Source organism: Neltuma alba, unplaced genomic scaffold (assembly GCF_004799145.2).
Source record: "Neltuma alba isolate B1F8T4 unplaced genomic scaffold, ASM479914v2 tig00005627_pilon, whole genome shotgun sequence".
Classification (NCBI taxonomy): domain Eukaryota; kingdom Viridiplantae; phylum Streptophyta; class Magnoliopsida; order Fabales; family Fabaceae; genus Neltuma; species Neltuma alba.
The window spans coordinates 15,344-42,817 of NW_021634179.1; the positions used below are offsets into that span (position 1 = coordinate 15,344).

The 27,474-nt window shown below is 36.1% G+C and overlaps 3 protein-coding genes and 1 long non-coding RNA gene across 5 annotated transcripts; 2 read left to right on the top strand and 2 right to left on the bottom strand.

Annotated features, from left to right (window-relative positions):
• Window positions 1–690: 690 nt before the first annotated feature.
• On the bottom strand, window positions 691–5,678 carry LOC114748178 (probable methyltransferase PMT19). Its single transcript, XM_028936536.1, has 6 exons — window positions 4,903–5,678; window positions 3,733–3,943; window positions 3,241–3,538; window positions 2,477–2,866; window positions 1,818–1,895; window positions 691–1,371 (listed from the first exon to the last, which is right to left on the bottom strand). The coding sequence occupies exons 1-6, from the start codon at window positions 5,461–5,463 to the stop codon at window positions 1,173–1,175; spliced, it is 1,737 nt and encodes a 578-aa protein (XP_028792369.1). The 5' UTR covers window positions 5,464–5,678; the 3' UTR covers window positions 691–1,172.
• An 8,699-nt stretch (window positions 5,679–14,377) lies between these two features.
• Window positions 14,378–19,709, top strand: LOC114748185 (solute carrier family 35 member F1-like). The gene is made up of 11 exons (XM_028936539.1): window positions 14,378–14,862; window positions 15,341–15,435; window positions 15,817–15,874; window positions 16,131–16,325; window positions 16,513–16,589; window positions 17,026–17,108; window positions 17,842–17,893; window positions 18,146–18,214; window positions 18,438–18,524; window positions 18,619–18,680; window positions 19,340–19,709. The coding sequence occupies exons 1-11, from the start codon at window positions 14,745–14,747 to the stop codon at window positions 19,458–19,460; spliced, it is 1,017 nt and encodes a 338-aa protein (XP_028792372.1). The 5' UTR covers window positions 14,378–14,744; the 3' UTR covers window positions 19,461–19,709.
• Window positions 19,710–21,245: 1,536 nt separating this feature from the next.
• Window positions 21,246–21,856, top strand: LOC114748184 (uncharacterized). Its single transcript, XR_003740439.1, has 2 exons — window positions 21,246–21,345; window positions 21,418–21,856. It is a non-coding gene; the product is annotated as an uncharacterized LOC114748184 (long non-coding RNA).
• An 878-nt stretch (window positions 21,857–22,734) lies between these two features.
• On the bottom strand, window positions 22,735–24,370 carry LOC114748182 (glycine-rich cell wall structural protein-like). 2 transcript variants are annotated; one of them, XM_028936538.1, is made up of 2 exons: window positions 24,089–24,370; window positions 22,735–24,046 (listed from the first exon to the last, which is right to left on the bottom strand). In XM_028936538.1, the coding sequence occupies exons 1-2, from the start codon at window positions 24,348–24,350 to the stop codon at window positions 23,358–23,360; spliced, it is 951 nt and encodes a 316-aa protein (XP_028792371.1). In that variant the 5' UTR covers window positions 24,351–24,370; the 3' UTR covers window positions 22,735–23,357. The 2 variants fall into 2 exon arrangements, with proteins under 2 accessions (XP_028792371.1, XP_028792370.1); XM_028936537.1 differs by having other exon boundaries at window positions 22,735–24,370.
• Between the last annotated feature and the right edge of the window lie 3,104 nt (window positions 24,371–27,474).

Here is a 27,474-nt window from a genome sequence, read left to right on the forward strand (position 1 = left end):
TCCATTTTCTCTCTTATATTTATGTATTTTTTTCCAAGATAATCCTTCTAATAATGATAGTTTTAGCCAATATACTTAATTAGCAAGGATATTTTAGGAATGACAACACTTATTTATTATAAATAACCAACTTAACTTACTTCCTTAATCTCCTCAAATAAGTCAATTGGGTCTTATAATTAGGACAGGAGGAGTATTTGAAAAAACGGGTGTTAGAGAAAGGAGAGGGTGTTCAATTGTGCTTCTCTCAATTGATATTGACAAGTGACGTCAATCCGCACAAACGGAATATATCTCGCGGTCACGCTTGGGGGATTTGGACATGATGACAAGTCCATTTCCTGATGCCCAAAAAAAAGAAACTACTCTTGATCATTTTACAAATCTAACCCCTTAATCTGGACAAAAACAAAATATGAATAAGAAAATGCTAGGAGAGAAAACTCAAATTTTTAATATTTTTGGGATTTTTTTTCCAAATATTTTCTTCTCCATATTTCCCCCTTGTTTTCCTTCTTATTCAGATGAAGCATAAACTCGGTTTTGGGCTGTTTCTTGGCTTTTCCAATCCAAAACCACCAAGTATTCTAAGAGTCAAGAAAGTGTTTCCAAAGTATTTCTCAGAATCATAAACAGATAAAAACAAAATGTTACTCTCTTATTAACCCAATTTAAGTGCAAGGAACAAAAAAACACTGGAAAGATAATAATTGATGTGAAAAATCAAATATTGTTAAAGGCTTGAAAGAGAGGCTTACAACCTGCTAAGCATCAACCTCCATCCAAGTCAGAAGAATAAAACAATATGAATCTGTAATAATCATTATTCAACTAATAACTACTTGAGGCTAGAAATGTCATTTACACATGTTTGGGAATGAGAGAGAGAGATCATCCACTCGATTTGGGAGCGCCATTGCAACCCAGAACTTGAGGTTTCAGCTTTTCTTGCATCTAAGCCACTTGAATTGACCGAAGATCCTCCAAGAACCTCAGCAACAGCTGAGACAATTAACATCTGTATGATATAAAACTGTATATACTACTGATCGTTACGGTCAAATGAAATTGCTCGTTGACGAAGCTTTCTTCTGTCCTGGACATTATACGAGGATGATTTATCACTTGTGAGTCGCATTTTGTGCCTGCAACAAGACTGATAATACAACCAATTACTCAGCATTGTCAATAAGCAGCACCCTTGCAGGATCAGAAGCCCCATTCTCACTCTGCAATACATTTCCTTTCCATTTCATGTGATCTGTTATTCTCTTTACTTTGGCAATTATGTCCGCATGATCTCTGATGATAACAGTTCCTCCAGGACGAAGAATGCGATGCATCTCAAGAAGTATATAAGTAATGTCGCACCTGTGAAATGACATAAACATTAATGAACGTATCAGAAGCAGATCTTCCATCCCCTTGGGGCCAAATTATGAAGATGAGTAATATTTTTGTCCACACGGAATTCTTGTCTCCAGCAAACAACAATTATAACAACGGGTAGGTTCTGAAGACCTGAACAGTATAAATCAATTCACATGCTAGCCCGTTTTTCATTCAAGGTCGATTTACTTTGAAATATGCTGGCCATTGCAGAGACCGGTGAGAGACCAACCTCAATCTTCAAAATCCAGGCTTTCCAGCAACTTAGGATTAAAGAAAAAAGTTACATGGATATCTTCATTAATTTACCAAGAGAATAAGATCTACATTGATTAACCGATTGTTTTAATCATGCATTAACATGACGCAATCGTGAGCAATAGAAATTGTAAACAGGCTCAAACAATTCGTTGTAATACAAAACTTACTTGTCCATGTACATACTGAATATACCAGAAGCGTGTATCAAGTCATATGTTCGAGGGTATGTAGAAAAGGGTTCACACCTACAAACGTTAAAAAAAAAAAAAAAAATTATTGATTACATCATCCAACTCCGAGAATGCATTCTGATAATATGAACTAACACACGGGAGAGTCCAAATGAATCATGAATCTGTCATTATAAGTCCACGAGAGGAGAAAAATGAAGGTCAGTAGGGCTGTAGGAAGTACATCTAGGAAAAATCAAAAAACAAAATGAAAATAAAGACCTGATTAAAGGGAGAAAAAACTTCGTTGTAACTTCTCTGTTCACTATTCAATTATCTTGATCTTGAATATAGATAGAAAGGAATAACAATGTGATGGGCCAGCACAACAATATATTTTATTTTGAAAAATCTTACCATTTGAAATGACAATGCATAATTCACCAGAAGACCCCAACTAAGCATTTAGCTTTCTCAATATAAGTTCTAAAACAGACTAGATTTGCAATAATCTCAGCCACAAAAAACGTATTTAAAACTCAATGTCTGGCATTGAAGATAAAATAAATAAATTTCCGGTTTGATTTTATAACAAACTATAGGAAGCACACTTCAACCAACTAATAAAATTAAGTATAGTAAGAAGCTGTTTATACCAATCCATGTAAGTCCCGATTAGGCCACGCTCATAGATAACACCAAGATTTCTGTGTGCAGCATCAAAGGGAACAACATTCATGACCCAAACCGGGTATTCCACCATTGCAGCTGCAAATCCCCCCAAGTAGGCGTTCATATCCATAACATTTCGATACTTACCAGAAGAGAGAGATTTCAGCATGGATTCATAATACAATACTCTCCTTTTCCATGCCTGTGTATCCTCATCAAAAACTCTGACTGTGATCCCATCATCAGTTTCATTCTTAATTCTAGGTGGAGCAGTGTTTAACCTTGCAGGCCATTTCTCCAGAGCACCACCAGATACCTCACGAATATCATTCACGTCTGGAAGAGGAAAAATGCATGCAGTCATTTTTGTATACCTGTTGAATAATTCATGCCTATCAATCAAGGATTTATAAACATGACAAAAAGCTCTAAATCCCAAATTGAATGCAAGATGGACGCTGAACAGAAAAAAATTAGTAGGAAACTCGGGAGTGGTTATTTGCAGTCAAATCTTCTAATAAAAACGTGACAGATAAAAATTGCTCACAGTTCAACGCCAATTGATTGGGTTTTTGAAAAATGTTCTCTTGAAAACCTGATAACAAACACCTAATTAATAAACTTCACTTAATTTTTGCACATATAGAAAGGTCATTGTGCACAAAATTAGCTGAACGGAGGATTTCCAATTTTTCTACGTCGTTGTCCCTATTCCAAGAATATACTAACTTGGAATAAAGAAACCTACCAACCAGCATCAGCATCAGAAGAGTTGCAGAACGCAGGGGATGGCCATATCCTTTTCATTTGGGTGCAGTGAATATGATTTGTGGGTTTTTGCCATACTGCAAAACCATCTCTCTCAGCAACTTTTTTCCAGCACATTCGCTTAGCAAGGTCTTCTAAAACGTTCTGTTCCTTTTCCAAAACGTCAGGCTCTCTCTGCCACCCTCTGTAGTTTTCCCTCCAATTTATAGGCGGCCCAGACAGTACCCAATAACCACCAGGGCGCAAAATCCGGTTAACCTCTAAAAGATATAGCCCATCTATAAAAAAAATTAAATCAAAGTATCAGACAACACAAGCTGCAATAAAGTTTAGAAATCTGTGGATACTGATTAAATATGTAGTTGGACTTCTCCACCATGACAAAAACACAGAGAGCCTTCTTTCATTGTTTTTTCATCAAGGCTTGATGGCATAGTCATAACTAATAAGATTCAGTTCAAGCAATCAATACCATAGGCAGTCCATTGGACAAGGCATCGGGAGCAGTGAGCCATATCAAATGATCTTGAAGGGAATGGTAGCCTATGAACGCTTAGTACTCCAAGCAAGGCCGGAAGCCCCCTTTCTAAGGCAAACTGTACTTGTGCTTCATGTTCATCACTTGGCGCAACTGACATCGTCAAGATATTGTAGTCCATTAACGATGCTCCAAAGCTTGCAACCTGTAACAGCGCACATTCAAGATACAAGTTTATGTGTAAGTATGAAGAGAGCAGGAAATTCTTGGGTCCAAAGAATAAAACTAAAACCTAATCACATGTAAAGGTCTCATTTGGCTTTAGTATAGAAATAAGAATCCTCAGTATGTAACAAGAAGAGTAAGCAACATTAAAAGTCATATCTTCTCTGTCCCTGCATTTTTTACCTGAAAGGAAAAAAAAAGTGCGCGCGCGTGAGTCATTCCTTCTCTGTCTCTGTTTTCTTCTTCCCAGTCAATTCACTTAAGTAATTAATTGAATAAATTCCAAATCTATAAGTGATAACTAGAATAAGCAACGCTATCGTTGTTTCAAGATTAACTAGGATTTGCAGATAGAGTAAGTCATTAGGACGGGATGTTAAATCTCAGATCAAAAGTCATGGAACAGGACAAATATTTTAGTTGTTTAATATTCCCATATTCTACCATTAGCAATCAGGTCGGTTGCCCCCTTTCAAGTTTAAATTCTGACTGTATATGATTGAGCTAGGTAGTAGTTGTTGTGTGAATCAAGAAAATGTTTAGGCAAACGAGTACACCTTCATTTTCAATACTTCCAAAAAGCCATAAAAAAACATATATATAACAAGCGACCCATTTTAATAAAGTTTATATTGGCCTCATTTGTCAAAAACGTAGAGATGAGAAGATTCAACATGAAACAAGATTAATAAACCGCAATGAAATCATTCAATGAATTTCTCTTCGATAATCATTTGTTTAAACTTCCTAATCCATTAAGGAATAACTAGAACACGCAACCTTATCCCTCGCACATTCACCAAAAATCAACGGACGGGGAAGAAAGAAACGTTAACAAAAAAAAAATTAAAAGAAATGGACTCGACATAATTGTCAAAAATAAAACAAGAAGAAGAAGAAGAAGAAGAAGAAAACGCAGAGCAGACACGCCAAGCTTACCCCACAACCAACATCAAGAGCTGTTCGTATATCACCGGAATCCAGAGGCAGAATACGGTTCAGAGCATCGACATAACCCTTAACTCCTTCGGGAAACGATGTGCCGCCGCCGGGAAACACAAGACGATCACCTTCCAATCTGACCCAATTCTGAGACTTTTTATATTCCGCGAGTTTCGTAAAAGGGACATTACTGAACCAAGCTGCGTCCTTACTCTCAGGCCAAGGAAAAGGCTTTCGGTAACCCAATGGCTTAGGAATCAAGCAGCGCAGTCTTTCACTGATGTTTGGGCAATGACGCTCCTTACGAAACCACATAAAATTAGAGAACCGTTTTTGCCTACGCGGGTCCTGGCAGGGGCAGTAATTTGTGTAGTTACCAGGGCAGAATTCAAAGTCAGACATTTCTAAGGATTGAGTAGGGTTGTCTTCCGAAACACCAAGACGGAAAACAATGACGTAGAACAGAGAGCAGAGGATGAAGGCGAAGAAGACTCTCATAAAAGGTCGTCCGACAAAACTGGAAACTACAGATTGAAGGGGCATTACAGTCGGAGCCATTGTTAGGTATTGAAGATAGGGCTGTGCAGCTAAAACTCACGAAAGAAAAGGTTCTTTGGATCACTGTAAAAAAGCGATTCTTGGATGGATGTGTACGTGAAAGCGTGTGGCTTCTTGAACGTAAGAAGGGTGGAAGAAAATGGAAGGAGGACGCACGGAAGCCAAGGGATTATGCATTTTTGTTGTGATGATGAGCTCTGCGATTAATGTGATTTCGTGAATAGTGACAATAAAGAAAGAGAGCGCGAGCCAGCGAGGAGAGAGAGGGAAGATATTGATTGGTCGGAGAGAGAAAGAGGAGGACAATTAGCTGTTTACTTTATAGCATAGCGAAGGTGAAGTGCATTGGCAGTCGGCAGATGTGAACAGGGGTGAACACCCTCCACACGAGAGTTCTATTCTTTTGCTTTAAAAAGTCCTCGTATTATTGATTAAAAAATTAAATATATATTTTTTTTAAAAATACTTTACCTGTACTATTACCCCAAAAAAATAACGCATAATTTTAGCTTTTTAATAAAAATTTTAAAAGTGATTTTTTCTAATTTTATAAAAATACATTAGCAAAATTTTCTGAGAAAACAATACTGCTAGTTATAAAAAGGCTCAGGAGACTCAGAAGGTGTTTAGCTTTGATTTATGATACCTTTTAAAATGATTAATTATTTAGAATAGCTAAGTTAATAGTATAATTTTGCGCTGTCGCTCCGAGAATAGAATCGTCTGCCTGTTAATTACCGCAGAGCTGTCTCTGGAATTCAAATATTACAATAATAAAGTTTTGTCAGTTTCAGACTATTTTTTTACCAATAAAAATTAATCATAAAGGGGACAAGACATGTGTATGGTATTTAAAATTATGCAGAGGGTGCATTTAAATTACATTAAAAATAAATAAGGTAAGTGTAAGAATAATAAAATTGAAGTTTTAATGAGTATCATAAACTTTGAAGAAGGGTACGTGCTGAGCAAATACAATTTTAAGGGGAGCTGTGTCACAAAAGAGAGAAATTCTTGCGTGCTCCCAGAGCACCAAATCATTTATACTCTGACTAATCAAAATATGCCACATCAATAAATTTAATCTGACATGCGAGCTTATTTGTCATTTTTTAAAGGCTTAGTTTCCATTTTTTTCACCCGCTTCTCTCTCCTCCTCCGTCATCTTTTTCTCTTCGTCCTTTTTTCAAATCCTCTGTTCTTCTTAACTTTTTTCCTCCGACCCCATCCCTACCCACCAGATGCAGAGCGGCCTTCTTTCATCTTTCCTTTCCTTCTTTCACCCAGCAAAAAATAAAAATAGCAAACCACACATAAATTTCAGAATGTAGAGAAGATAAATTTTTCCCTCATGATTTTAGATCTGAAATAGGAATAATCAGATTCAAGAACTTGAAAGAGGGAAAAGGAGGATCGGAGGAGATAGGGCCGGGGGAGTGACGGTGGGAGGAGTTGGAGGGTGAAATGCAGGTGACGCAGAGGTAGGGGAGGGAGGCAAGATGAGAGAGGATGAATCAAGAGTGAGGGAGATGAAGAAATAGAAGCAGAAAAACGCAGCAGAGAAGGGTTACGATTAAGGAGAGAGAAGCGATGGAAGAAGATGGGCGTAAGTTTTTTTTTTTTTTTAAATGACAGATAAGATAACACGTCAGATTAGACTTATTGATATGGTGTATTTTGATTGGTCAGAGTATAAATGATTTGGTGCTCTCGGAGCACGCAAGAATTCCTCCACAAAAGAAAGAAAGCAGAGTACAAGTATGATGATTGTACTTGGCAGCCTCAGAACTTGTAAAGGGAATCCCAATTAAGGCCCTTTCTTTTCTCCGAGGCAATTAAAGCATTTAATTGCCCATCCTTCCCATTCTTGCAGTTATTTAAATAAAATAAATAAATATATTGGGGAAAAAATTATAATGAGATCTCAAATAAAAAAATAATTAGTGAATAATTGTCATTTTTTACTCAAAAACTTCTCATTGCAAATTATTCTGTTGTAAATTTTTTAATAATTATTATATCCATTTCTTGAGGCTTCATGACAAAACTCTGGTAAGAAAATTAATCTTTTTGCCCTTGTATATAATTTTGAGTTGATGGCAGCCCAATTCTTAAAATTTAACTCTGCACAATTGATTATAATATAATCCCTAAATTTCATAAATTTTCACTCAATACAAGTTACAACTCAAATGTTTATAGTTTAAATATTTAAAATATTAGTCATTATATTTTTAAAAAATAAAATTATATATGTCATAAAATTTAGAAACTAATGATAATTATTGCGCAATTTCTTCGAGCAAAGTATATTGAGTATATGAGTTTAAATTTAAATAGTCGAGGTTTCTCCATTGCTAAAAAAAAAAAAAAAACAAAAGGGTTATATGTGGATACCGGATTTACCGGGAGGACCCGCAGCACGGCAGCAGCAGAGGATAATTTTAAAACCAAGTTCCAATATAATAGACTTCCACTCCCGGGCCTTAACACAGGTTCCAGTTCTGTTTTTTTTTTTTTCACATGCCTAAGAATCACGGATCAATATGAATAATATAATGAGCAATATATAATAGGTGAGAAAAAAACTGTACTGTTCGCCGGCAAAAAAAATGTATTGCCCATACATTAACAAATCATATTTAATAAGACAGCAGAAGAAGCAATTTAATATGATTTAATTTATATATATTGATTTTTTTTTGCCAAAATTTATATATATTGATTGATTGATGATGATTTGTCACTTTTTTTAACCCGCTCATTTAAAAAGAATAAACCCCATCTCTCTGGGCCGACCTTATTTCGTAATTTCAGATCTGAAACTTAGCTCCGATGCGTGGAGAAAGAAAAAATCATATGTACTCTCTCTCTTTTGCGCACCCAAAAAAAAAAACATTAGTTTAGTCTTTATTATAAGAGTATGCTAACTAATTCACACATATAAAAAAACTAGTTAAAAATATTAAATTTATCATAAAATTTAAATAATTTTTAATATTACCTGGGTTAACTATACTAAATTCTAGCATCATATTAATTTCTATTCTTTCATTATTTTTATTAAATATGAGCATATATGAGTGTATGTATAAAAATATCTATCTAATACTTATTGAAACCATCAAAAGTTGTTATGAAAATGACCAGAAAATAAAAATAGGGCGCTGCTTTTTAAGAAGTGTATGGTTTTGTTTTGGAGTGGATAAACAAGTGCTTCATATTATTTTTTTCTTTTCAAAACTGAGAAACGTTAAATGTGACACATAAATACTGAACTTAAATCAAAGCAAAATTGTAATACAGTAATAAATTAAAGGTTAGTATTGGAGTATGTCTGTCCTAAAATGGCCCTTTCCTATGAGAAGCGAGTTGCTTGAGTTAGAATGTAAATCTAGTTGGAGATGGCTGGCCCTATATACTCTTAAATCAACCATATATGGAGATCTGTCAAAGAATGAGCAGTTCTTCCGGGTCAAAAGGCCCCATTCGCAGTCTAAAATATTTGGTCTCTTCTTAATTACTTCGCCACAGGCGTGCTGAATAATAAACCACATGCATGCATGTATCAAATAATAGGCTGGAGGGTATGACAGATTCAACAAAGCCTACATATAGGGCACTAAAAGCTACCATTATAACTAGACAGTGTAGAAGCATGCATGTTAATATTTGGGTGGGCGAAATCTAAGCCAAGCCGGGCCTACCCTTAATAATAAACCCCTCTTCTCTAGGCCCAGTCTGGCCCTACTGGTAAGGATCAGGTATTTTCATGTCAAGGTCCTTGTTACGCACGAGATTTTTTGTCTTTTGCAAATCGGACAAACCGCGCAACCTTGTACTCCGTCATGAATACAAAGCATTGTGTTCTGTGAGCTTTGGAAAAGGAATATTGGACCCCTTTGGAATGGTTGTCTGATTTAGATAATTATGTTATTTAGAAAGTACTTTCAATATATTTCAGATAGATTTAAAAAAATTAAAAATCATTAATTTTTAATTAAAATATAATAATTTTTTTTAACTTTACCCATATTTAATGTATACATTTTTCAAAAGAGATTAGTACTTACACTATAATAAATAAATGACAAAATAATATATTTGCGTTGAAAATTTAATAAAATTACTTATAAATATGACAAAAAAACCCTATATCTCTATCTTATAAATAGGATCAGAAGAGTATATGATAAAAATTTTATCTCAATTTACGTAAAACATGTTTGTAGGTTATTCTAAAAGTGATGTTAAGCGAGGTCATTGTTAAACCAAGCATGGTGTTTGCTCCTATGGCACCGAAATGGCCTCATGTCCCACCGGCTTAGGAGTCAAGCACCGAACTATTTCACGGCCAATGGGGCCGTAACGTTCTTTGTCCAGATTAAATGATCCCCATCAGGAACTGGTCTCTCCCTAACGGGGTGGGGCTTTTAACTCTCAGAGAAACCTTGGATAAGAAGGGGAATGTGATGAGGTTCAAATGCAAGAGGGGGCTATAGTGCTTTTTTCCTTTTTGGGGTAAAAATAGGGTTTGTTGTGGTAATTTTTGTGAATAAAGAGAAAGAGTGAGAATTGGGACCAAGAATGCAGAGGATGAAATGTTATATTCCTCTTATCCTTAATATATAACCTAATTATTAAGTTAGTTTTAGTCATAAATATAAGACCTACTTCTCATATTTATCAATTTTTTCTAGATTATCCCTATAGATGCTCCCTCAACCATAATCAAGTAGAAGAGGAGGAGAGAAGATACTCCCTCCGTTCCTTATTATAAGAGACATTTGATGCTTATGGCATGTTCCTATATATAAGAGACACTTACAAGTTGTCTCTACTTTTTTGTGTTGATTTACTATTTTACCCATATTTATTATTTCCAACTCACACTCTCTCTCCCTCTCACTTCTCTTTCTTTTAATAATTTAATTGTTCTCTCTCATGCTCTCTCTCCTTATTAATGAGGGCATTTTTGGAAAAAAAAAATATACTTTTTACACATTAATTGTTCTTAACTAATTTTAACTGTTTTTTTGATCAACGTACTTCGGTTATTTGTCTCTTATAATAAGGAACGGAGGGAGTATTAAAGAACATGATTATGGTGTTTTAAGAAAAACATATCATATTTCTTATAATTAACTAATTTACCTAACTTTTTTAATCTAATCAAATTAGTTAGATAAATCTTATATTAATAACGGAGGAATATTACTAGTTGGGCCATTCGGAACGTGAGGGACGGACTGACAATGCTTCTGAGGCTGCTGGTAGTTACAGACTTGGAGGCAAGTGAAGTGAAAATATGAAATATCAGAGGCAGGCCAGCCAGTCGGGTACCAAGTTTAGATTATTTTTAGAATTAATATTATTATTAGTCCTTTAATCCGATTTTTATTTTGGTTAAATAGTTGGTTTTTCTCTCTATAGTTTTGTTATTTTTTTGGTTTAAGTATAACTAATAATAGTTTTAGTTTTAGTTTCTATACTTAAATTCAGAGAAAATTCTTATGAAACCAGGGACTAAAACTAACTATTTAAAACTATAAAAACTAAAAATTAAAATTAAATCAAATTGTAATAACCAACAATAATATTAATTATTGTTTTTAGTTACCGACATTGGTTAATTAAACAGTAACGGCATGGAAATTTCTGCAGGGATCTCTGTTTCGAAGTTCTTATGATTCTCAGCTATGCACCGTGCCCCTGTAAAATAAGGTGCTGCTGCCTATTTCTAATTCTAAATATAAATGCAAAATTTAAAATAGTTTTTTACCAAAACAATTACTTCAATTATTTCCTTACTCCCGGGGGGTAATTAATTTAATTAAAAATTTAAGAGTCAGCTCTGTAATAGTAGTAATAATTAGTACTAACGTGTAATTTAACTTTTGCACATTGTCTTTTTATGGTGCACTTGTGATAATGTAAGTGGTGACTTTTATTTTGACCCAAAAAAAGTGGTGACCATCATTTGAGGGTTCAGCATAAAAAAGCATGTGGCCCATGCCCCCCATTTCCAATAACAAGGCCCATGGTTTTAAGATCTGCCGTAGAGATTGCAGAATTCTATTCCACTTGTCATTATTTGCAATCCATAAGGCAATTCTTGAGCCAGCAGTCCACTTATTTCTGGTCTGTCCTTACTTTAATACTTTTCTAGTTTTAAATATAAGAATTATTTTATAATGTAAATTACATTACAAAATAGGTTTTATATTTAAAACCGGAGTAAATGCTTGTCAACCTATATAATTTTTTATTTTTGTCAAGACCAACAGTAAGTCATAAAACACCATACACTCATAAATAATTAGATTCATATTGAGTATCATCTTTTATTCGCGCAAACAAGACTTGAATGAGATATTAAGTGTCAATTAAGCCAAATAGTTCTAACCGCCATGTAATTTTGTTTATCTAATAACAGGAGAATTGCCTAGAAGCAACAAATTACAAGCATTTATCATCCGCCTCAAATTTGTCGGTAAATATAAAGGTTGTTATTAGTCATTGATTTGAATTATAAAATACTACCTTTAATCCTAATTATAAGAGCTAGTTGACTAATTTGAGAAAATTACAGAAAGAAGTTAAGTTAGTTATTTGTAATAAATATACATTGTCTTTCCTAAAATATCATTGCTAATTAAATATGTCGGTTAGGATTATCATTGTTAGAAGAACTACCTTGAAAAAAAATTTATAAATATGAGAGACAAAATGGATTGATGTCTTATATTAAGGATCAAAATAAAAGTTAAACAAGGTCTTATATTAAGGATCAAAATAAAAATTAAACAAGATTTTATATTAAGGATCAAAGGTAATAGTTAAATTGATCTTATAAAATAGTTCGATGATTTATAAAGGGTGCAGAAGAAGGTTATATGCTTAGATCCTTCAAAAAGTTACACAAAAGTCTTGCTCAGCTGGCAGGTTGTCATCCATGATCTTGCACAAAATTGGAACAATAGGTTCATACAGAAATTTACCCAAAAGAAAAGGTCTTGCATGATGTACAAGATATTTTGTCCAAAAAGGTGTTTGTACTAATTTGCCAGAGATCTTATACTTGTTTTATAAGTCTGTCCTGATTTACAAAAGACTATGCAACAAGTTTAAATCAATTGAATCCGATAATTTTTTTAATTTAAAAGGGGTTCATTTTTTTAACATTGTCGTCTCATATTTACTACTATTGCTATAGAGTCCAATAAATAAGCAATTGGGATGCATAGCTGAGTGGCCATGTGGGGGGCATAGAAAAGGAACAAGGGAGAGTTTCTTAAAAAAAATTATCAAAGAAGGAAAAAACCACACAAAGTGAAAGCGAAACACAAAAGCGAAAGCGCATTACGCGTCTGATACGATCCTTATAAGCCATTTACAGAGAAAAAGATTGATATTAGTTGGCATTATCACTACTCATAAGATTCTTTGTGTGTGGATTTAGTTCAAAGAACTGGAAAGTAAACTTCCGTTTGATTAGTATTTTTCTATACAAATTAAATAAACGAGAGGCACACTGATTGACCCCGAAAACGACTTTAATAGAAATAAGCGAACACAAAAGGATATGATGTCGTTTTCGTTCAGTCACATACTGCGATGGGAAGCCCAATTCCACGACGGTAACGCTGCTTATCGTCAAATCACTAATCACTATTTAACTTATCCCACCAGCACTCCCAACTCCCAACCTAACCTCTTGTTCTTCCGTAAATAATTTGTAATCCAGTAATACGGAAATTTTCTCAAAAATATCAACACTTAAGTATCTGATAATCCTATTCTCGATACTGTTAGGTATTTAATTCAGGTACTTCTTTCAATCGGAATTTGAGTTAAGAAGTTGTGAGACACTAGGTCTATTTGTTGGTAATGTTTGATACGTATGTATTAACAAATTTTATTAATGAAGGGGCTTTTTATACCGTACGAAACCACTTGGATATTTAAGAAAAGCAGTAGTGGCAGTAGTAATTAAAAAAGATGGGGAACCCGCCAAGATTTTGGCCCAGTATCCTTGTATTATAGTCCCATTCCTACAAGACAGTTGACCCAAGAGCCGTTTTGTAATCTAATCTAGAGACAAAGGCAATTGCTAAATCTTATGCGGTGCCGAGCCAGATAAAATGGGAAGATAATCATGGTAATTTTTTTTTGCCGGGTTTATTGTTGTTGTTCTCATCATCATCATCATCAATATCAGTTATTAACTATTAACTATACATGATTTTTTACCTGCATCATATAGATCTGTGATGAGCTATACTCTTGACAATTTAATATATAAATAATAGTTTCAATTGTCACGAACTTTATACTTTTTTTGCAATGGAACTTTATATTATACTACTTCTGGTCCTAATTATAAGAGTTAGTTGACTAATTTGATGAGATTAAGGAAACAAGTTAAATTAGTTATTTGTAATAAATAGGTGTTTTCTTTTCTAAAATATCCTTATTAATCAAGTATATTGGCTAAAACTATCATTATTAGAAGAATTACTTTGGAAAAAAATGCATAAATATAAGAGAAAAAGTGGATTGGGATCTTATATTTAGGACCAAAATAAAAATCAAACAAAATCTTATATTAAGGATAAGAGGTAGTACATTGATGATGATTGGTTGATGTATTTATAACTTTCATTTGAATTTATTACTTCAAAATTCAAATTGAAAATTTTGATATTAATTTCTGTAAAAATAAATCAAATTGAACAATTATTAGTCCTTTATAAAAAAACAATTATATTAATCCCAATTCAAAGTCAACGATTTTATGGGCCAATACGATAAAAATGGAGGATCCTTGATTCAGCGATTCGCGTCAGATGATAGAGAAATTGGCAGTGTCTGAAATTGGGAAATTCCATCAAATTATATGGCCACTGGTCAGCTCCTAAATGATTAGAATCGTTTTCTTTCTAATATTAAAGTATAAGGGACTGGGTACTTTTGCCGGTACTCCATAATCTGAGCACTACTTCTGTAGAAATTGGGAACTCAGAACAGCCGTTGGTTCCAATATGCGCTTTCGGATGATACGTCTTTTCAGCCACTTTCGCTAAAGAAACATTCCGAAGAAGCCTTTTCAATCTGGGCCACCATAAGAGGCTCGGTGGGTAGTTGATTGCTGAGCTATTTATACGCTTCATTGAGTGATCAGCAGCCTGGTCTTTGCTTGTGGGTATCTACAATTTTCAAACTTGGATTGTTTCTCGTAGTAGTTTCTTTCTGGTTGCGGCATACAAGAATATCAGAAGATGATAAATTTTAAGCAGTTATGGACCAGAAAAACATTGATAGGCCTGGGGTTGGGACAGTTTCTTTCTCTACTGATCACTGCCACAGGCTTCGCATCTTCCGAGCTGGCCAAAAAAGGTTTTGTTGCTTTTCAATACGCTTAATCTTCATAATTCCGTTGAAATAAATCTTCTGGCGACGTTACAGGTAGCCATGGATGTTTAAAGTTGCAACTTTTCGCAGTGCTGATAATTACATATGTTTAGGATAGTAGTTTTCGTGTACTTCTCAACATCCTTTTAAGTGATGGCAAGTCAGTCGATATCTATGATACGTTGCGGGCTTTTTAATTTCCTACTTGCTGAAACTCGTCACTTTCCACAGGACAGAATTGTCAATATGTTTGGCCGTTTGTTCAGTTTTGTTGGGGTCCTTAGTGTTGTTACGCGGCTGTTTCTGGTCATTGAATCCTGTTTTGTTTATCTGAGAGCCTTCTTGCCAATTATTAAGATGTGGCTTTTGATGCTTGGATACTGCCAACCCACCACAACCCCCCCCCCCAAAAAAAAAAGGAATGCCCATCACAAATTTTGTCCCTTTTTTGGTATTCTTGTAGGCATTGATGCACCAACTTCACAGTCTTTCCTGAACTATGTGTTATTGGCGATTGTTTATGGGAGTACTGCACTTTACCGAAGGCAACCACTCAAGGTTATAATTTATGCTCCATAATTTTGAATTTCTTGCTATTACATCCTGACATTATGATTTGACTTAAGTTGTAGGATTTGATGCGATACCGCAGGCGATTGATATTTTAATCTAGTTCTAATTTTGTTGGGTTTGAACATCAGATAAGAATTTGAATACTGAAAAGCGAAAACTTTTCAAAGTAATTATTTATCCTGTGTACTTTGACCTCCTTGGGCATCCCTTAGCATTATAAAGTGAAGCATCCTTTTGGGAGAGGGTTTGGAGCACATCTTTAAGTTGAGATCTACTGGATATCGATCTGCTCTTTTTAGTCAGTGTTTCCATCTTATATCAAATATTTAGAGACGGGTTCATTGACTTCATATGGTATTCATGCAGGCAAAATGGTACTATTATGTACTTTTAGCGTTGGTTGATGTTGAGGGAAATTTTCTTGGTAAGTGTTTCGTGATGATGAAAATATAAACAGAGGGAGCATCAATTAGTATTTTTATACACGAGATGCTCAAGCACCAGTAGGTCAGAGCGGAATCAAAATTTTGTTATAAGTCAAACAGTTGCCTTAATACTCTTCAGTCTGAACTACTCTAGCGTGACTTTAGATCTCTTATTTGATTCTCTGCATCTAGTTAATTGACTGCTGCATAATATCTTTTTCGGTTATTACAATCTATTTTCTTTTTTATGTACAGTTGTAAAGGCATACCAATACACATCATTAACAAGTGTGATGCTGCTTGACTGCTGGTCCATTCCATCTGTCATGCTGCTGACATGGCTTTTCTTGAAGACAAAATATAGATTTAAAAAGATTACTGGGGTAATTGTTTGTGTTGCTGGTCTTGTGCTGGTAGTGTTTTCAGATGTTCATGCAGGCGATCGTGCTGGTAAGTGGCTTTTTTGTAGTTGATGTTGACACCTATTTCTTATGTGATTTACTTATGCACCCACATGGAGATGGATTGTTCTTTTAAAACGTAGTCCTAAATAAGGGATTTTGATATTATCAGTTATCATTGGTTACGTACATCTTTCCATTTATGCTATCTCTCTGATGTTGCATGCATGTCATAGGTGGAAGCAATCCTCGCAAAGGGGATATTCTTGTCATTGCCGGTGCTACCTTGTATGCTATCAGTAATGTCAGTGAGGTAAGATGACTACATTTCTGTATTTTGGTGCTTCCAATGTCTTGTATGCGACCTTTTTTCTGTCTATTTTTTGAAGAGCTTCTCAATGTGATTGTAAAGTCAAGGAATTTTTCCATTTTTCTTTGTAGTGTGCCCACTTTATTTCAAACGTTTGTCTAATGTCTCAATAAGCTCGTGCGTGTCATACTATAGCTCAACTAAAACTTAGTGAAAATGTTAGCAGAACTATCTTGCCATGTAACTTGTTTCTTCATTTAACCTTATTTGTTACTATGTTTCGATCGACTGAGATCAAGAGTGCACAGACGATTCATTGTGGTGAATTTAAGAACTGCCATGTGTTCAATATGCTGTTTCATTCACACTTTAGAGCTCAGAGCAGAGTTACTTTATGCATGACGCATTTTGCTTTATCATGATCTATTTCCCATTGCAGGAGTTTCTAGTGAAAAATGCCGATAGAGTTGAGCTCATGGCAATGTTGGGTACCTTTGGTGGCATTATCAGCGCAATTCAAATGTATCCTTGCAATTAAAAACCAATAATTCAGAGATGTTTATATTTTTAATCGTGCTCAACCTATTTTGTAGCAGTTCCAGGGGGTCAAACTTTGTTTGCACCATTTATTGTCCCTTAAGTCTTCACTATAATGCATAGCCATGTCATATTGGAAACATTATGCCGAATTCAGAGATTGTTTTCCTCAATGGTTGAATCATGTCGGGTCATAATCATATTGCATTAGAGAATATTCTGGGAATTGAGTAAATTTGAAATGTGTAAATGTCACCAGTGGAAAATTTGAAGGTATTTTAATATCAAGTTTCTTAAATTTAGGTGATTAATGGCTGATAATGAGATGGGTCAAAGATTATTTCTATAATCTAGAGTTAATATAATTTCTAGTCCTTCAAGTTTGCTCTTATTTTGGTTTTAGTCCCTCAAGTTTCAAACCATAGGTTTTGATTCTTCAAGTTTCATTTAAGTTAAACTATTGGTCTCTATAGTCCAATAAAAACTTAGACTATTTTGTCCTTTGAATGACTAAAGTCCATGGTTTGAAACTTAAGGGACCAAAACTAAAATGAGGGTAAATTTGAGGAATCAAAAATTATACTACCCCTATAATCTATTATCACGTTATTCTTGGTGTATAAAGTGGCTTCAACTTTGTAGGAGAAAGGAAAGTGAAAACATTTTTAATATGTTCCATTTACCCACTCCAATTTCATGGCCTTAATAAATATTACAGAAGCGTACTTGAGCGCAGTGAGCTGAAATCTATTCATTGGTCAGCCGGAGCAGTAAGCTCTCTCTCTCTCTCTCTCTCTCACACACACACACCCACACAACATTATCATCATTGACAAAATATCACTTTATCTAAGATCCTGAAAGTGTCATCTTGAAAGGTTTTTCGTTTAATTTAAGCTGGCTTATTTCTTGCTCCTGTCTCATTCCTTTGTAGAAGAAACCGAATCTGATGGTTCTATGGAAAGGATAATGAGAAATTAGGAAATTAAAAATTGTGACCTCTTTTTCAATGTTGGTCTCAGGCACTTCCCTTTGTCGGGTTCGCATTGGCGATGTTTCTGTTCTACTCATTAGTCCCTGTCCTGCTTAAGGTATGCATTTAAGCTACAACTCTCCAGATTTCCAATTATTATGTCTGTGAGTAAAATGTTTAAACTATTGAAAGTAATAGATCAAAAATTGAATTTTCTTGAAATTTTTGCTTGAGATGGGAAAATTTATACTAAACTAGTAACAGTATTTCTCTCGTAAGTTTTAAATATCCAGGTTTCTACGGGGAAATATCATTTTAATAAACTATGTTCTTTTGTGCAGATCAATGGGTCTACCATGCTAAATCTGTCTCTGCTGACTTCAGACATGTGGTCTGTCTTAATTCGCATTTTTGCATACCATGAAAAGGTCTGATAGCAACATTAACAATTTTGATAATCCTATTAAACATGAATCACATGTTGAATGTGCTAACATATCTGGAACTAATTTTCATTTCCAGGTTGATTGGATGTATTTTGTGGCTTTTGGTGCTGTTACAATTGGGCTTATTATCTACTCCGGGTATTTGCTCCAGCGTTTCTATTTCCAATTACGCAATTTTCTTTTGGGATTTTCTGACAATAAATGGCTGCAATTCAGTCAGCTAGTTCTAGCATTAAATATCAATGACGATCAGGCGTGTTTTTATACAAAAATCACATCTTGGCACCTTGATTCTTTCTTGTTAAGAATTCTGTGTGCCCATGAAATTTCTGTGTATGCTGATTCAATAGTTCTCCAGCAGGTCCACTTCGCCTGTTTCATTAGAATTCTTAACTGGAACATCGTTAGTTCACCTCTCTGTATTTCAAGTTCTCTTCATAAGCACAATAAAAGCCACAATTTCCTTCCCCACTCAGCAATGTCTAGTTAGTTAGTGTTGGTGTCTCTTTTGTACAGTATTACAAAATCTAGGATTTGATTCTGCTCTGACTTTGCTCATAGGAGGGGGGAACTTCTGTGCGTATACCATTTGACCAAATAACCTTACAACAATAACAATAAATCTTACCTTGTTTGGTGGGATCAGCTATATGGTTTGCACAGTACTATTATGCTGCCAAATAAACTAAAAATTTGATGGAAAATCTGACTCTTACGGTGCTATTCATATATGAATGTATTCCCTTGATATTTCTTGGAATCAATAATTTTACACATTTTGTACAATCTTGTCTCAGGGGTGACAAGGATGAGCATCAAGATCCAGCTATTGTTGATGAAGATGCAGAGCGAAGTAAACAGGATGAAGAAGCCAATGCAGGAAGTCATAGTAAAGGGACTGTGGCTGAAAGCTCATAAAGTTAGGGAGCTTAAGAAAGTGTAGATAGAGATATGCATAAGGAGAGAAACAATGAGGAAATAGTCCCTCATAATGAAAGAAAGTTCGAAATTTAACCCACATTAGCAGAGCAAGCAAAACTGCTAGCCACGCTTCACAGATGAAGTCCTTTTTATTTAGATCTCTGTTTTGTCCAGTTTCACCTCATTTCAAGGATGGAATTTTGAGTGAAAAAACTATTTTGGAAATGAGTCAATTATTTGTCCACAGATCGCTACTTATCTTGCAGCATTGTTTCCTATTTCTGCACTGACCATTGGTATATAAGTGTTGATTTCAAGGAGCTTAAGAATATAATGCTTCTTTAACATTGTTTTTTCAAAGTTTAATTCATCTGCGGCAACTCCGGCCACCTTGGGAAGGCATGGTTTGAACCATTTTAATTTGTCATTAAATTTTTACTGCTTGAAATGCATTATTTGCATTCTTACCACAAATTTGTCCTTTTTATTTGCATGATTTGTTTTATTTTGCAGCTAACTTTAAAACAATCGTAATTAAGTCAAATCTACAAAAATCAAAACAGGGCAATCCTTGACTTGTTTAGAAGCTCTAGACATTCTTTAACAAATATATAGTAATAGAAGTTAAGAGGCCTCGACTCCTCAATCTTTTATCTCATGCTACCAAATCCTTAGTAATATGATTGAGCACTCATTTTAAATATCTGTGATAATGGAATAATTTGATCCACAACTTTCTGATCAAAACATGAATTGAAAGACAAAATTGTTGATTATTGTTCTCGTACATATATTAGCTCCATGAGTGCGATCAGCAAGAGGAATGAGAGTGGAGGAGATTGAACAGAGAAAAGACAAAATTTGAACGTGCAGGTAAAGCAAGGAGGCTAGCTAGTGATTCACGCTTTGTTCGAATTCAGAAAAAAGAAGGCACCTACCATTATCCATCAGTTCCTTCAATGCCACTCACTATCACCGGTCGCTCTCGCCTACAAACAAAAAGCAATGCGTGCAAATCTGTTTGTAGAAATTTCATCTAAATCTCATTCATCATCTTCCACAAAAGTGACTTAATAATGGAGGATGTTGCTTTGTGGGTGAGCATTCAGAGATTAGTTTAATGTTCGGATTATAATTAGAGATTATAAGAGTGTGAATGTGGTGGGTTCAAAGTCAAGAAAAGAAAGTATGAAAAGCCATCACTCGCCATTCTAGGGGTTGTGGCCTTCTCTTTTCTCCGTCATACGGCCATCACGCTGCTTTATTTATTTTCTTTTTTCAGATTTTGCTTTTCCAAAAGACTCCTCTTCCATTGCATGCCTACCTACCTTTTTATCTTCTCTTTGCCTTTAATTTGTCAGTAAAACATGCTGCTCCTTCTCTGTCCCTCTCTTTCTCTAGAGTTCAAATAATGGATTTGTTAAACATGCTCCAATCTGAAAGCACTAACCCATTAATTGCGCAGCAAGTATTAGCCTTGTAAATAATTAGTCAATTCCATTTTGGGTTCTAATAAGGGATTTTAATTCTATTGTAGACTTACTTACTGAAGAAAACTTATGAGATAATAATGCACATACACATGCACATGTTTGGTTTTAAGTCAGTCGTCATTGCATCACCTTATCCCTGCAGCGAAAAAAGCTACTCATCATTAATAATTATTGTTAGCTCATTAAGAGCTCGAACCACAACAATCACATAAACAGAAACAGGTTTTTTGATCTCACGTGAGGCATATTTTCTGTCAGTAGGAACTTAACCCTATCAGTTATATATTTCTTCTTTTTCCCCAGTTAGAATAGGCTCCTCGGACCTTATGTGGAAGGAGTGAGGCTTGTCTTTATAAACCAGAGAGACTGTCTCCACTTTATCTGTTGAGGTAATATCTCTTCTTTCTATATCAGCTTCTTCTTCTTCCTCCTCTCTCACTGATCATTTTCCTGTGCTGCAGCATACATAGTAGGTAATATCAGTGTTTGATGGATATTGATCTCCTCTGGATCACTGGGGGCCGGGCTGGTTTATGATTATTCAATGGTAATCATCACTAATAAAAAACTTCATCATCTTCTTCTGTGGCTACTTATTGGGATCCTCTCTCTTCTTGCTCTCCTTGCTCACCATCCTCCACACTTAACAACAGAAGCAGCCAACAATAACTCCACAAATCATCCTTTTCAAACTGCTGCTCATAGCGTCCCTAGCGGTCCAAATCCTGAATCCAACTAGTAAGCAACAAGCTTCATTAATTTGTTGGTATGTGTGTTTGTTTTGGATTATGTACAGGTTTTGTTAAGATATTATAGACAGTTCTTTTAAGATTGCCATTTATTTCTAGCTCTTGCCCGTTGTATCGTGACCCAATATCGTCAATGGATGCTGGTATAATATAATCGTCCCCTGTCATTGTTTTATTTAAAGTTATTATGAAACTATCGCAACAATAGTAATATTGCGACCGTATATAATTTAAAATCTTTCCCCTTAACACACACAGATATCTTTCTGTACTTAGTGTGGCCTGTGGTGTATATGCAGCTTCTGTATCGACAGTAAGAAGACGTGATACTTTTATTTTTCTCTTTATTACTATTATCAGTAAGTTTTGTCTAATTAACAAAACACCCTCTCTAACCCCCGAAGCATGGCAGTTTTAATTTTGAGATCAGGTATTTTAACCCTCAGATAGATCTGGCCGGTTTAGAATTTTTATTTGATGAATATATTGTGTATACTATAATAGCATTAAACGCATTTGAGACATGAAACAGACCATTAATATTGTCGTAGTAATATGTCGAGCACGAACATGTTGTTTTTGTTGGCAAGTGTCGGCAAAGGTACGCATAGCTCTTCTCACAACTGATTGCTGCAAGTGTCCTCCTCTAATTGGTTCAATTTTCTGTAGATTTTTTGATATATATACTCAATTTGGGATGTCATGAATATATATACATGTGTGCGGGTGCGTACGATTAAATGAAGTGTAGTTAAGAATGCAAATTTTGAGAATGGAAACAAAACAAAGAAAAAGTAGAAGACACAGAACCATATCCTTTTATATATATAGGCATATTCTTGCATCATGCTTCAAGAGCATTCAAACACTTCCACATGCTGCTGACGCTAAGACAGAGACTCGCTTCCTTTTTTTTGTTCCCACCAATAATTCATCAACTACAGATGCTCTTGGTAGGTCTTATCATGTGTGTGTGTGTGTGCATGAGTCATGTACGTACCGGACGGCAAATTAACGAACAAGATTCACTACTTAGGGAAGCATCACACTCACACACACGTTTTATTCATTACGTGAACGAAGGATTATTACATGGCTAGCTAGCCTCAATTATCTGTACGTCCTCTGCTGAACTGAAGAGAGATAGGCACACAGATGAGTATACAGGTCATCGCATAGGAGACTGCACAGTTTTGAAACAGGATTGATAATATTATTCATTAGAATTAGGAATAGAACAGGGCATTACACGTTGAAAAAGAAGCTTGGGTTTTGCATGCAGGGTCATCACAAATAGCGTACGCTCGTAAATAAGATCTATATATATATATATATATATGAGACGCCAATGGCAATTAATTCACAGACCACACTTGCAACTTACTCGTTTAATTCCAAAGAATATGGATGACTCCTAAATACTTCACACATCAGAATCACCAGTTAAGTAATATTGTGCCAATTGTAGTATTACACATATAAATGGATTGATCGATCACTTCAGTTGCCGCCACCAGCTCCAACCCCTGCTCCGACACCACCTCCTCCGCCAAATCCTCCTCCAAATCCGCCTCCTCCTCCGAATCCACCCCCAGCTCCACCGCCTGCGCCTCCACCAAACCCGCCTCCTCCTCCTACACCTCCTCCGCCGCCTACACCTCCACCAAATCCTCCCCTGCGCCTCCTCCACCACCCGCTCCACCTCCAAGACCACCTCCAGCTCCACCTCCGCCTCCTAGCCCTCCACCTGCACCACCTCCTAGGCCCCCACCATGTCCTATCCCTCCCCCTGCACCTCCACCTAAACCACCACCGTGACCTAGTCCTCCCCCTGCACCTCCACCTAAACCACCACCGTGACCTAGTCCTCCACCTGCCCCCCCTCCTAAGCCACCACCATGACCAAGTCCTCCACCAGCACCACCACCCAAACCACCACCATGTCCTAGCCCTCCACCAGCTCCGCCACCCAAACCTCCACCACCACCCAAACCACCACCTGCACCCCCACCTAGACCACCACCATGGCCAAGTCCTCCACCAGCACCACCACCCAAGCCACCACCATGTCCTAGCCCTCCACCAGCTCCGCCACCCAAACCTCCACCCCCACCCAAACCACCACCTGCACCCCCACCTAGACCTCCGCCAGCACCCCCACCTAAACCACCACCATGAGCTATTCCTCCACCCGCACCCCCTCCGAAACCTCCACCACCACCTGCCCCTCCGCCCAAGCCACCACCTGCACCGCCTCCCAGACCTCCACCGGCTCCACCCCCTAGGCCACCTCCACCGCCTAGCCCTCCTCCAGCTCCCCCGCCTAAACCACCTCCACCGCCTAGCCCTCCTCCAGCTCCCCCGCCTAAACCACCTCCACCACCTAACCCTCCTCCAGCTCCGCCACCTAGGCCACCGCCGCCACCAATGCCGCCGCCACCTCCAAGACCAGCGCCACCTCCGAAGCCTCCACCATGTCTAAAGCCTTTTCTGAAAATGCCGTGTCCTAGCAAATGCGGCGGATGAATAAAATGCTTGTCGTCCTTATCAACGCCAACATCAGCCACACCCACATAAGCAGTCACACAAAGGAGAAGAACACCGAACCAAGTAACCACATTGCCATTTGAAAAACCTCTCATCATTGAGATATCAGACTCACAAGGAAGAAGAGAAGAAGAAGAAGAAATGAAAGTGCATTGAAGCAGGAGAGAAAGGTGGCATTATATAGACTGGAAGAGCAGGCAGAGTACAGAGCAGAGGGAGGAACAAGACCTTCAATTACTCATCTGTCACGCTTGCAATGAATAAATGAGCCTCACCGGTCTTTGCCCTTCCTTATTTATTTGCCCAACTGTCCTCTTCCTTTCTCTCTGCTTTGAACACACTATTCCCCATGTTATGCATCTCCTAGCGTTTTGACTAGCTTCTTTAGTTCATGCTTCTTTTTACTCACTTAATTGTCTCCACTATGTTCTCTTCAATAATGCTCCTATCTTCCAGTATCTCTCTTTTCCTTTTCAAATCCAACTGGTCAACAAGTCTAATACCACTACCTATCGAATTTGTAAAGCTTTGGGGCTTTGCCTCCACTTGGACTCCACGGCTTCTCCATTAATGCTGCCTCTTCGTACCCTTTAATGCACCCACCAAACCACGTCCTCCAACGAATCCTAACTTCTTTCCACTCTGCACACAACCCTCTTTCCCGCGTCTTATTTATTGAACTTTTTATTTCTTCTTCTTCTTTATACATATTATTATGCACACAATATTCATTATTATTATTGTTATCATCTTCAGAATATGTTAATGCGTTACTATTGTAATAGTACGTATTTATAAAATACAGATCAAATCATTTTTGGGATCTCGTGCTATGCATGGCGTCCCACCCGGTTTCGCTTTAATATTGCCAGCTATGCAAACGATAAATTGTTGCCAACGTAGTTATTTATGTATCTAATCTCATTCTAAGTTCTGCTATGCTTTCTTTCCGCTGGGCTTGTAATCTGTTTTAGGCTTTTTTAATATTGTCTTTTGCCAACTTTGAGCTAATGTACAGCATAAGGTTAAATAGTAGGAGTAGGTTAATAAGCGTAAGAACCAGAGCCTCTTTCCAGGTTTTATGTACAATATCACTTAGTTGTTGAAAGGGAAAGATTTGGGTCGCAAAAGGAGGAGATTGGTGGACGGATCGAAATGTTGATAAAATTGACTTAAAAGGCCTTTCTCAAAGAAAGAGTTTCGCATACTAAAACCGGATGCATAATTATACGTTTTTGCCAAACAAGAAATAAAGCTATTGAAAGCGAGCGAAAAATATTCATATTTCCTTTTCTTTTTTTTTTATGGACTTTTCCAATTGTTTTAGTATTTATTGCTAGGTTTTATGGCGTGACATGAGATATGGAGAAGATTGGAATAAATGAGGAGACGCATCAAGTTCATTTGAACTCCCATCGGTCCTTTTCCTGTAAAAGGATGGATGAAACAAAACAGACAAGCGGCAACGTAATATTAGTTCAGAATAATCAACTAGATCGCTTCTCAAAAAAATGCTGCATATTAAACGTGCAGTAATGAGAAATAGTTAGAGTAGTTTTGATTTTTTTGCAAATAATTATCTTTTCTTGTATCATTGTTTTATTATCATAATTTATTTCATCATTATTTGGAATATAATTGCATATATATTTTTATTTTGTTTTCAATCTTATAAAAATGTTTCATATAAAGTTAAACATATATCGATTTAAAAATATACATTTTTATTATGTTATTTTCAATTATTTATGAATTATGAGAATATTATTATCATAAGAGCTTGTAAACTGGTTACAAAATTTTATTTTAGAGTCATTTAATAATTTGATATTTTATTACATATATTTGATCTTCATGTCGCTTTGAGAGTCGAATTTGGTGCCGTGGATCGAACCTGAAACAGCAATATTTACCACTATATTACAACCGTAATGGATCAACTCCAGAATCACTGTATAATCTTCTAATCAAGACAGATTAAAATGCAAAACTGAATTGGAGATACAAATGTAATTAAGAACTCCCTGACTGATTGCTCCAGGCTTTATAACTCTCTGTTTCAAGAGGAATATCGCACTCAGCTGCTCATGGTCAGATTAGTAACTCCACCAACCTCCACTGATTCAGCCTTCATTGCAGCAAAGGGAAGAGGCGGACTGGGAGACTCACGCAAGAAGAATGGAAGACACAGGTATCGCGGCCTGAAGATGCTGATTGATGGTGAAGACGAGGTCGGCGGCGGCGCTCACGGTGAAAGGGGAAGAAGACGATGATTATGGAAGACGGGGGAAGGAAGGTCGCCGATGGTTATGAGTGAGGAAGTCGCTGGCGTTGATGGATTGAGGGAGGAATGCTGGGATGGAGGTGTGTGGAGGTCGATGGTCGAAGGTGGAAGATGGAATATGGTAATGGTGGAGAATGGAGGATGCGTTCTGTCGTCTCTCCGTCCACTCTTTGCCTCCTTCCCCCCTGATTTCGAATAATCGAAGAAGAGGAAAAAAAGAGAGCCCTAGTCAAAACGTAGCACCTCATGCTTGGATTCTTCTCTGCAATTTGTGAAATTCTGACTGTCCTTTGCTTCCATTTTCATTGTTCCTTCATTATAATTTTTGAATATTCTCTTTTTATCTTTAGTCTCACCCAAGTTTTTATAATAAATTCAAGATATTACAGTATCATATTTTTCAAAATCAATCAATCAAAATAAATAACAAAATATGATATTTCTGCCATTTTATTTCTATTTTCATCTAATCACAATTAATCCAAATTAACCATAATCAATACATTTAAGCCTAATAAATATGATAAAATTCTCAAATAAGACATGAAAATTTATAATAAAACAATGATTTATCAATAATTATATATTACTACCTCTAATCCTAATTATAAGAGCTAGTTGACTAATTTGAGGAGATTAAAGTCTAAAGAAATAAGTTGAGTTAGTTATTTGTCCTAAATAAGTGTTGTTTTTTTTAAATATCATTGCTAATCAAGTGTATTGGCTAGAACTACTATTATTAGAATGACTACTTTAAAAAAATATATAAATATGAAAGACAAAGTGGATTGGAGTCCTGTGTTTAGGACCAGAATAAAAGTCAAACAATATCTTATACTCTTCCGGTCCTTAATATAAGACCCATTTAACTAATTTGGTTAGATTAAGAAAGTTATGTAAGTTAATTAATTATAAAAAATGTGACACTTTTTTTCTAA